The sequence below is a fragment of the Carassius gibelio genome, chromosome A3 (assembly GCF_023724105.1).
Source record: "Carassius gibelio isolate Cgi1373 ecotype wild population from Czech Republic chromosome A3, carGib1.2-hapl.c, whole genome shotgun sequence".
NCBI classification, from domain to species: domain Eukaryota; kingdom Metazoa; phylum Chordata; class Actinopteri; order Cypriniformes; family Cyprinidae; genus Carassius; species Carassius gibelio.
Window position 1 is genome coordinate 7,659,578 of NC_068373.1, and position 11,873 is coordinate 7,671,450.

General features: G+C 41.1%; 1 protein-coding gene across 2 annotated transcripts in view; it reads left to right on the forward strand.

Annotated features, from left to right (window-relative positions):
* Nucleotides 1-11,873, forward strand: part of LOC127940504 (serine/threonine-protein kinase LMTK2) — a 31,045-nt gene that overhangs the window by 17,086 nt on the left and 2,086 nt on the right. For both annotated transcript variants that reach the window (XM_052536144.1, XM_052536143.1), the window contains exons 6-13: nucleotides 1,095-1,182; nucleotides 4,047-4,177; nucleotides 7,189-7,273; nucleotides 7,365-7,486; nucleotides 7,883-8,032; nucleotides 8,119-10,936; nucleotides 11,029-11,161; nucleotides 11,602-11,856. In XM_052536144.1, the coding sequence (XP_052392104.1) occupies nucleotides 1,095-1,182; nucleotides 4,047-4,177; nucleotides 7,189-7,273; nucleotides 7,365-7,486; nucleotides 7,883-8,032; nucleotides 8,119-10,936; nucleotides 11,029-11,161; nucleotides 11,602-11,856 (3,782 nt within the window). The remainder of the gene's footprint in view (nucleotides 1-1,094; nucleotides 1,183-4,046; nucleotides 4,178-7,188; nucleotides 7,274-7,364; nucleotides 7,487-7,882; nucleotides 8,033-8,118; nucleotides 10,937-11,028; nucleotides 11,162-11,601; nucleotides 11,857-11,873) is intronic.

Sequence of the window (11,873 nt, forward strand, 5' to 3'; positions counted from 1 at the left end):
CTTTAGTGGTTAAACATAAAATATAACTCGTTTTAACTCGTGGTAAATCTAACATGTAATCTTTGGTTTTTATTCAATTAATCTATTTCTTTCAAGCAAGATGCTTTTTATTCCTGTTTCTGTAAAAGTATGAAGAAGTATCATACAGCTTCGAGTATCTACATATAGTGACGATGACTTTGTCCTCCATTGTTGCTTCGGATTTTCCCTCCGCTCACTAAGTCGTAGTCACGTCTCCTAAGCTCCTGATTGGTTAACGTGGTGCAAAATTTTGCGAAAGTTCAGATTTTCCAACTCTGTCAAAACGGCCGAAATGCTCAAATCGCCCCCTTAGGGACCATTTACATATCGCGTCTTTTGATCGCTCAAGTTTTTTATTTCAAATGTAGGCGTGCGGTATGCGCGCTCATAATGGAAGCGACGCTCTCGTTTTTTCCAGGCGCGTCCCCACCGCATAGAGTTAAAAACATCTAAACTTTTCAGAGAGCCACAAGGCACCGCAGGTCATGTGACAAGAACCAACCAATCAGCTTCATCCTTTCCCGTAACAACTGAAAGCTCAGCCAAGATGAAGGAACAGCTGACCATAGCTATATATGGATTGACATTTTAAATAAATTTAGTAGCAGAGCTACTGCGAGCGATTTTTAGTGCTGCAAATCGATTTATCCTTTGCTGAAATTTCCGCGTCTTCATGGAGAGAGCAGGTCATGGTTGCTTAGCCACGGCAAACAGCTCAGGAGCGCAACTGCCCGAGCGGTTTGGAAAGAAGGAGAAAGCGGCGCGGCCTAGCGTTTTCTACACGTTTTTTGGCGCGATATGTGAACGGCCAATTAGGATGTCTATTCTTGTCTTTGCATTGCCTTAACATGTAAATCTCTCGCTTAATTTGCGTCTGGTGTGAACGCACCATTAGACTGCAAATATCACAGAGATGGGTTCCTTTGACTTGAGGCAGATCACAACCCACACGCAACCCTCCAAAAGCAAAGTTACTTGAGCAGAAAATAATTTCTGGTGGAGATTTTACAAATTTATTTATGTTCTGTTATATATGGTCAGATTAATGTTTTTCATTAATCGTGTGTTTCCAGGGTTCTTCAGCATCCCAATATACTGCAATGTCTTGGTCAGTGTGTGGAGGCCATCCCTTTCCTGCTTGTTTTTGAGTATTGTGAACTGGTAAGTTGATTTGTGTGATCTGATTTTTATAAAATATACGTATGCAAAGCATCTTCACATGAGCCTTCAGAAATAATTCTGATATGATTTGCATCAATGAAATCTTGAGTGCTTTTAAACATCCTCACTGTGTTTGGTACTCACCATTCATCTTTATTTTGACCCGTCATCTATAAGATACTTGGAAACATCAGTTTTTTTATTCTTTGGCATCTGTCTAGCTCTTCAGATCATCTTTTCTTGCACTCTTGTAAGCACTGTTGTGGAATCTTGTTTCACAGCCACACACGGCATCTCAAATTCTTATCGGACAAGTCTGATGAAAGCACAGCGTACCTCACTACTTCATTTGTTCCCAACACTTTAATCAGGCCAGCATGCGTCATAAGTTACACAGCCAGAGTCTGTCAGTGGGCTGCTTCTTGCTCTTTGATTTATTTTCAGTTTTTCTTGATCTATTTCGGGTGTGCTGCTTGCGCCTGAGAAGGATATGAGCCACATAACTGCATGCAGTAGGTAGCTCTCCGATTCCCTCATATCCCAATAAAGCAACAGGATTCTTTTACTGACACTGTCACTCTCACATCTTGCTGCGTTGGTGCATTTTATCACCATGCTGCAAAAGATACTAAGAGCTAGAATATGATTGGGAAAATTATTTTCCTTTTAACTTTGCTTTGTAAAATATTGTATAACTACTTTTTTTGTACAAATAATTAATCAACAAACAAGCAAAATAGTAAATTGAAATAGATTGTTTGAAAGCAATTATCGTATTCTGAGGATGTCTTTACATGTAGTCTGTTTTTTGTTATTAATGAGATAATATTATTTTTACTTTAATATTTTTTTATTTTAAAGTTTAAATGTCAAATACAGCCTTTATAATTTTTTTTTTGTTGTTTTAGAGTGAAACAAAATGAAAATGTGAAGCATTTCCTTAGGAGCTAGTTGCATTAAAATGTGTTATTTCATTCAATGTTATTCCAAGCAACAAAAAACTTTTCTGGTTTCAGTTTTAGTTTTAAATAACTAGAATATCAAATACTGTTACTAAAGCTAATGTGTGGCAATAAAGACACACTGTCTTTAGACACAAGTCTTAAATGTGGTAGTGCAACGTGAAACAAACAAAAAACAGATGGTTTAAAGCACATGGTGATGACAAAGTTGTTACTTTCCTGTCTGTTAACCTGCAGAAGCATAATAATCATAACACTTTATGAGACATTACTAGTTCAGTGCTCCGTGTCTGCACAAACTAACTAAATCATCTGAGACAATATTCTGTAATTCCTTCAGTTTCTGCTTAGGTTGACTCCGCTCACGTGCTGTGATTAGTTCGCTGTGTGTTTATCCCTCAGCGGTAGTGGTTAGGAACATCCTGCACACCTGACCAGTTGTTAGGAACAATGCCTGTGGTCTGGGATCCTCTGGGCGGCTTCGAGCCCCACCGGCCGTCTCCAGCGAGACAGAATGAGCTCACTGCAGCCCACTGTTGCGTAATGCAGTCTGGGTCGTTTCCTTAGCTGGCGTTACGGCTCGGGTTTCGGCCCAAGCCGTTCCTTCCCAAGTTAGAGCGTCGCTTCACACATACACCTGCTTGGTTGTACGAACCTACTAAATCTCATTGGAGAAGATTGGGCATTTTAAAGACAACTGTTCAATGCACAGTTCTGGGCTTGAATGCATCCCAGAGATTTAACACTCTGTGTCCCATCACTGTGATTTTCATCTTTTAGCTGTGTTTGCTCAATGTGTCACTCTTCCGAGGTTGAGAGAAACACATTAGGATGGCTGATTTTCTTTGTGTATCGCAGGTTACCACTGGTAACCCCGACACCGGGCATTTTAGAGAGAAATATAGCTGCAGGCTGCAACTGGAGCTGGTTTGCAGTATGCCAGTTGCTCTCTGATTGAGTGACAGTCTCTCCTGTAAAGGCTTTCTTTAGGGAGCTGCAGTGTATGCATGTGTTTATGTGTTCAAAGGCAGACCAAGCCCCTGGCAAGGTTTACAGAGATCTAAAAGTAATCGTATGTTTCTCAATGCTGTGCATTTAAAATGACTTAAATATAAAATATATGCGCTTTATCTCTCAAATGTGTCAAGAGCATCCTTAAGACATTTATCACCCAAAAACAAAAGAAAGAAATGAGAATACTTGCTTGCCTTTTTTCACATTCAACCCTAAAAATGTATGTATTTTCAGTATTTTAATGGTAATAACCAGTGAGAATAATGGGAATTACAAAGAAACTTTATTAAAAATATGCACCAGTTTCACTTTTTTCCCCATTCGAATTGCACAAGACGTGCCTCCTTTTGGGTGAATGTTTAGTAGCGCACATTTTATTTAACGGTTTTATCAATAAATCAAATGTGTTTTTTCAGCACCATTAGCAGCATGAAACAAACAGGACATTCTGGTTTATTTCTTCTGAAGGATAAAATGCACTTTTCTCCCAGATCTAAACTGGCCTGTAGACTTTGACCCAGAAACCCAACACAGCTGAACAGCCCTGATTTGCCAGCACTGTCTCACTGCTGCATTTTATTTTTAATTTACCGTGACACAGCATATAGTAGTCTCTATTAAACCACCTTTCCCTTATTTGGTGGAGTTACCCGTGCAGCAGTACAGCATCTGTACAGAGAGAGACTACTGCCCCGCTGTGGCTGCCGCCGCAATTTCTCTTTCACACACTTGCTGATATATGTACAGGCTGAAAAAGATTCGATTAGAAATCTTGCTGTGATATCTAGTACCCAAGATGCTTCTGTTCAGCAAATTGTTTAGTTCTGTGGTCGTCAAATGTGATTGATGAATGTCCTGTAACTCTTGCCCTTGTGTTTTGGTGTGCAGGGGGACCTGAAGAGTTACATATCTCAGAACGAGTGGCTGTACAGGAATGGAGAACTGCTACAGCTGCAGAAAATGGCCTGCGAGATCGCTGCTGGGGTCACTCATATGCATAAACACAACTTCCTGCACAGGTTAACCATGCAAATTTCACCTTCACTTCAATTTACATCACAAAGATGCACATACATTTCATATCTCATTGGTTTGACGATGTTTAACCTTCACACAAGCAACTCGTGGCATCGATCTGAATGCATCCGTTGCAGCTGCACGTGTGTGTTTTTGTCCAGCCTTTCGTCCTCTGCTCTGACTGGCGTATTTTTTTTTCCAAAAAAGGCCACGGCGCTGTGAAAGGCAACGTTGCACTTTCATTCTTCCCCTTCCAGTCTTCTGGAGGAAGGCTGAGTTATCTAGGGTGTCTTGCCATGCCGTGCGTGTCTGTAGCCTCCTGCATGCTCAGAATATGCTGAAAGGTGTCTGATTGCACAGCTCTCCTGGATTATGGGGTGTTGGCTGTCCACCGCTGCTGGGATATGATGATTCTGCGGTTTGAGTGTAAGAGGATCCCCCCAAATGGGGCACAGGGGGTGGGTGGGGTTATCTGGCCTGCAACTCCAAAGGAGGCATGGAGACTCCATGCTGTTATTGTGGCTATCTTTAAAATACTTGGGCTCCTGGATTTTTGGTTTCAGAGTTGAATCACTGCACAATGCTGGTTGACTCTCCCACATGAGCTAGTTTAGTTGTCTTGAATGGCACGAACCCCAAAGAGCAGTAGCATGTTGGGAAATGGAGCCTTTTCAGTATATTGAAATGGGCAAGTGGAGCTTTTTTAGATTGCACATGCGCCTAAAGGACTGCTAAACCCTTCTTTGCTCAATTTGTGGGGTCTGAGCATCTAAGGAGAACCAAAGGATCCCTTTTGTTTTTGGATAAAATTGTCTTCTTTTTATGATTTTCTGCCCTAAGGCATCAAAACAGTTTATACTCTTGGACCCCAAATCTCACCCTCTACTCAGGCAAGTGCACAGGCACCCACTCAACTCCAGGTAGAACTGAAATAGGAACGTTTCACCAAAAACTCTTATTAGCTGGAATAATACTCCCTCCCACCCCAATTTCCCTAAGTTCTGGTACATCTCTCAAGGCATGGTGTTTTCCATTTCAGTTTTCTGATTTATTTCAAAAAATCAATGTTAAATAAACATGTAAAAAAAAAGAAAAAGAAAAAAAAAGATCAGTGTTGTGGATGCAAAACATTGGGAAACTTTGAGACATTTATATTGTCATCCTGAGCACGCTCACACACCAAAGGTTTCTCACCTTTCCCACTGTGCTTGGATCGTGATAATTTGTGCTTGTGGCAACATATATAATTGTAATTTTTAATTGTTATGCAGACAGATTTTGCTTTTTCTTGATTAAATGCACATTACAGCAGTTTCAGTTGTGTTTTGCTTGTGTGAAGCACTGTTATTTTAGTGTCAATTTTACAATAGTATCTACTTTATATATCTACTATCTACTATTATAGTATTTATTAATGAATATTTATTGATTTATTTTGTTTTAGTTATTTTAACTCTCTTTATTTAAAAATCTGTTAAAATGTAAGTAACGGAAATGTTTTTCAATGGTTCTAGCTTTAGTTAAGTATAATAGCCCTGTGAATTTTCCATGTATGGCCAAGAGCACAGCTCAACTTCTCAGTGACCCGGCAACAGTACTGTATTTGCCTCTTTTGCCAAGGCCAGAGTGTAACATTTAAAATATCTGTCATTTATCTTGCGGTGGTTTCAGTGAGCCTGACAGTAGGCCTGTGCTGTACGAGTACACCACTAGTGTCAGCGCTTTCCCCAGAGATACTGCTCAGACAAGATGGGCAAAGCTGAAATCAGAGCTGGCATGTTCAAGAGCTCAGTCTGAATCAGACACCATATGTCCTCCTGTCCCATTTACAGCCTCACTGGGCATATTTTCCCCCTCTGGGAACAATATTGTGGTGCTGTGCGAGTGGATCGGAGAAAAATTCAGCATCAGTGTTTTGTTACCCTGCCGAGGGCTCAACAAGTAGCTTGTAGCTCACATTTGTACTTGTTCTGCCAGGGTTTTCACTACAAACACTCAGATACAAACACAGACTCACTCGTGACTTAATTATGTGTCCACACTGTCAGCATGCACTTATACTAATTGTGCATATAATGGATGATGACATCTTTGCGCTGGTTTGTAGCTGTCATTAGCTCAAACAAGTAAAAAAAAAAGATGATGGCTTGCAAATCATTATAGTTAGGAGTTGTAAATAATATTACAAAAACACACACGTCTGGTCAGCTATCCTTGTGGGGACTTTCCATAGGCGTAATGGTTTTTATACTGTACAGACCATATTTTCTATGGCCGTACACCAACCGTACACCTACAATGAACCTTCACAGGAAACCTTCTGCATTTTTAGATTTTCAAGAAACTTTATTCTGTGTAATTTATTAGCTTGTTCACCTGTGGGGACCTCAATTTAGGCCCCCACCGTGACACGAGTCCCCATGAGTCTGTGTGTATTCAGGTTTAAGTCCCCACCAGAATAGAAAAACACACACGCACGCATGCACACACACACACACACATAAACATACACAAAAATTGGATCTCAGTCATTTGACATGGCATTTGTTGTATCTTGTGGCATTGTGTCCAAATCATTAACTGTTCATACTCATGTATTTGTGTTTCATGTAGAAGGCTAATCATGATTCTGTAAGAGGTTTATAGGAATTGTTTTTACTAAATTTATAATAAAATTTAGGACCAACTCAAATCACACATAGGCAAAATTTACAGACCTGGATGACTTAGAAACATGGAAAGTGTAAAGCCAAAACAACTATTTCCTACATGCATATTATTGGTTTTTGGCAATGATCCATTCATAAATTTACCTTGTAAGTTTATACATATATATATATATATATATATATATATATATATATATATATATATATATATATATATATATATATATATATATATATATATATACACAAACTTGTAATGTAGACCACATATTTGATAAAGCACATTATGGGAGAACCACGTTACATGTGAATGTGTTTTTAAAGGCATGCTTCTATCTTCATAGTGATTTGGCTTTGAGAAACTGCTATCTCACAACAGACCTGACGGTCAGAGTAGGAGATTATGGCATTGGCCCTTCCTGTTTTAAGGTAAAGCTTATAATTTTTTATATAACATTTTTATTGCAAAAAAAAGTATATATATTATATATATGTATGTATTGTTTCTTTGACATTGCAGGAGGACTACATCACCACAGAGGACGACCAGTGTGTGGCACTGCGCTGGCTTGCCCCTGAGCTGATTGGTGAGCTGCATGGGGGTGTGATCACATCAGAACAGACTAAACCCAGCAATGTTTGGTAGGTAATATAAAATGATAGTTACCCTACGTAAAGTTGTTTAACAGGATGTACTTTTCCAGTCTTGTGTCTTTTTGAAGTAAAAAAAAAAAAGGGTAAAGAGAAAGGGTAAACAACAGTAGTAATGGTTGTGCCGTTTCACAGCAGTTGACAGATCAGAGCCCTCTGGAAGTGAGCTCCCACTGCACTTCAACCAGCTCTTTCATGAACCTTAATATAGACATAACCATTTTTATGTTGATGTTAATTATAAATATTGTGTTAATTATAAATATTGGATTTGTATTGAAGTCCTATTTTTTAGACAATTGGCTTAATATGCTATAGATATAGAGCTAATATAATTAAACATTAGATGTTCATAGCAGAACAAGATTTGTATTATTTATTTTTCAGGGGACTTGGTGTGACATTGTGGGAGCTGTTTGAAGGTGCAAAGCAGCCGTATCCTCATCTGTCAGATAGAGAAGTGCTCCACCATGTGCTCAAGGATCAACAAGTCAGACTTCTCAAGCCACAGTTGGACTTACCATACTCAGAAAGATGGTTAGTTCTTCACAGATGCTTCTGTTTTTAGAAACAAGATCTAAGATTTTTCTGTTGAAACATTAATGCCATGCTTCGGTCTGCAGGTATGAGGTTCTACAGTTTTGTTGGCTGCCTGCAGACAAGAGGGCCACTGCTGAAGAGGTCCACCGCCTGCTCACTTACCTCCGTATGCAGGGTCAGAAAGATGTGGAGGATGACTTTGAGCAGCGCTGGAGCTCCCTTAAACCCAATCCAACCACTCGTCAAGCCACTGTCAGTCATTCCTCCTTCCCCATCCTCGAGCAGTTTGATGAAGGGCGAGAACCAGACGAGATGCTCACAGTCACCGAAACTAGTCATGGGCTGAGTTTTGAATATGTGTGGGAGGCAGCCAAGCATGACCACTATGACAGCCACAATCGCTCTGCCATGGACACTACTTTGAATTACCACAGTATGTTCTTTCCAGTGCCACGGCAAGATATTCAGGCTCATTTCCCTGACACTGTAGCGCAAGCAGAAAACGGCAGAGTCACGGAAACCTTGCCAGTGTTTGATGCACATAAAGCATCCTCTGGAAATGACTACTTTATTAAGTTGGAGGAGCTAGATGTAAACGAAATTGGTATGGGGGAAAGTCAGGGTGCTGAAGGTACCTATGCTTCAGAGGAGCATCAGTATGAAGTCTTACAGGACGTCCGATTGGATGAATCCAGTACAGATGCTGATTTCTTCCATCAGAGCATTGACTCAAAAGACTCTTTCCTTCAGGACAGCCACATATGGTCCTCAAGTGAACATGAGAGCCCTTACCAAACTAACATCTTCAGTGAGGGTGATGCAAAACTGGAAGATTCTCATTCATTCACGGGAGGTTTTATGGAGCTCCCAGAGATGAATGTACCAAAGAGGGATTCTGATGGTACCAATGGGAAAGAGTCAAGTGACAGTTTTCAGAAGTCTTTTTTAGGGGTAGGACCAGAAGCCATTCATCTGGAGATCTCTGATCAGGAGAGCTCAGATGTAAATAAGCTTCTTAATACCGAGAAACTGACTGAAAACTTCTTGTTTCTTAAAGATAACAACCTATTGAAGGACAAGTCCCAGTCTGAATCAAAAAATATCCAGGAGACCATGAGCTCCATCATTGAGACTGATGTCTCAGATAGTGTAAACCTCACAGGTGAGTCTTTGAAATCAGCCGGGAATTCTGCACAGCTTAAGGATGAACTCTTGGACTTATTCAGTCCAATTTTAGATGATTTTCTGTCGCCTTTGAAAGGAAACGAAACAGTGGTGCCTTTTGATATAGTAGTAACAGGACAAACCTGTAGCAATCACCTGCCAGACACAAATGGCTCTTTGCGTTCCCCAAAATCTGGGAATTACTCCTCTTCTGATTCTACCTCTGACAGTGTTGAGGTCATTGTTGACAGTCCACCTGAAAGTCATCAGTCCCTTGAAAGTGCCAATACACAGCATATGTGCATAGATGCCAAACCCCCCAGCCTTGAAGAATGCTTTGAAGCCTTGAAGGAGAATGGTCAGTATCGAGGAATCAGCGATGCAGCTGAGCTTAGATTTAGTACTTTACCTGCTGGTGAGTGTACAGAAGGTGGCCTCACTGAAGGTCTAACAAGTAGCGACTCAATGAGTGATATAATAGAGCTGGACAAGAAGACCGTCAATGATATTTCACCATCAGAATCCATTGATCAAGATCAAGAAACTTTATTGGACAACCTTGAAACTCAGGACATGTCCTCACTGTTGGTGTCAGATGTCTGTCTTGACCAAATAAGTCAGGACAGCCTTCTTGATGATAGCACATCTTCCACTATTCCAACCATTGAGAATTCGGCTGAAACGCCAGATTCATTAGATTCTTTGGACATGCATAAGGATGTGGTGCAGGGACAGTCATTGGAAATGCCTGTTGATAAGCTTCAACCCACGTACAAAGCAGCTGACAGTGGGTATGAAACAGAAAACCTGGAGTCACCCGAGTGGAACTGTCAAACAGACTTGAGGGATTCCTCTGAGGAGAATGAGATGGGAAGTGCCGAGGAGCCTGTGGGACTGGTTCCACCACAAATTATCATTTCTGAGGTGGACACTGTACCTGATGATCAGGTGAATGGTGATAGAGTTGATCTCCAACCTGATCCTGTTGAAGTTCCCTTAGGTGGAAACTACCGAGACTCTGCTTACTTCTCAGACAATGAGGAACTAGATAAGAAGAGTGATGAAATCAATGGAAGCCCTGGAGATGCTTCATTTTGTCTCCAGAATAATCAAGAAGCTGATGAAAGTCAAGGAACTGAAGCTAATGAGGAGCATTCAGTGTCCGAGACTTCCCCAGAACCCGGTGATGGCCAGGCTGTTCTTCCTGAGTTGGTTCTAACCAATGAGGACGATTGGAACCAGGAAAAATCATTGACTATCGATGGCTCAGACCAAACTCATCCCCATGCGGCCCCAGAGCATGCAGCAAAAACCACTACCTCAGTGCAGCCCTCAATGGTTCATGCAAAACTAACAAGAACGTATGCTGGGGAGATAACAAAGAAGAAGGAGCCAGATATGGAGGGGAGATACTTAGGCAAGATTGATGGATCCTCACTGGAATATGGCAACGAGGATGGGATGGATGCTGATGAAGAAGATGAGAACAGTGATGAGTCAGATGAGGATATGCGTGCCTACCGATTACACAGCTCTAGCTCTGAGTGCAGTGAGGATGATGTTGTGCACCCAGTACCTGTTATCATCTCGGACAACAGCAGTTCCCTCAACCTCAAAGGCCTGCTGAAACCCAGATCTCTTCAGACTGCTGAAACAACATCAGTAGAGGGCAGCAATGGAGATAATAGACGCGGAGTGTCATTCTTTGATGATGTCACCGTCTACCTTTTTGACCAGGTCTGATGTTTTCCCTTTGTTCTTAATAATCTGTTTTAATACAGCTTGATTGTCTTTTCTATGCTTGATTGCCTATTTTTGCAACCAAATAGGAAACCCCAACAAAGGAACTCGGTGAGAATACTATTGATCCCAGTAGTCAATTGTCTGATTTCAGCAGTCCAGTGGCCTCCTCCAGCTACCTTAATAGATTTACCAACTCCGAGAGTTCCACTGATGAAGAAGGTAATGGCTGTGCTTCAGAAAAGTATCGATGGCTTTTTCATATAATTTTTGCCTATGTATAATGTCTGATAATGTAGCATTTGAGTGCAGCACTGATTTTTGCATAGCCATTACCAGGGAAACGGGTTATATTTCTGCCATTTCAAAAGCTCCATCTACTGGCAGAGAATGAATGTGCATTTTCAATAAGCCTGTCTGCCATTTTTGTTCAGACCAATGCAAAAATCGTCCCATATGTTTACTCCACAAACACAGTGAACTGGTGGATCTACTATCTGGATCCAAAGGAGCTACATTTAAGAACAGTCTCTAGTCTAATGTGTACAGAATGTTTTCATTTCAAAAACCAAAAAGCCACGGCTCATCATAGAGCCACGGCTGACTTTTGAGCTTCAGGTTGAATGCTACACCATTTTAAACCTTTTGAATTTGTTTTCCAGGTGGTGCATTTGAGTGGGACGATGATTTCCCATATCCAGAGCCCAATTTCCTTTCAAAGGCAGCCAGTGATCATTCTGCCAGTAAGCCTGCTGGGACTTCAGCAGCTTCTAAGTATTTCTCACCACCCCCTGCGAACCGCTCCATGGAGCAGAGCTGGAACAGTCCCTCCAACTACTCGCGCTTCTCCATCTCCCCAGCCAGCATCGCCAACTTCTCCCTCACCCACCTCACAGACTCCGACATGGAGCAAGGGGGTAAGTTCAGCACCAAC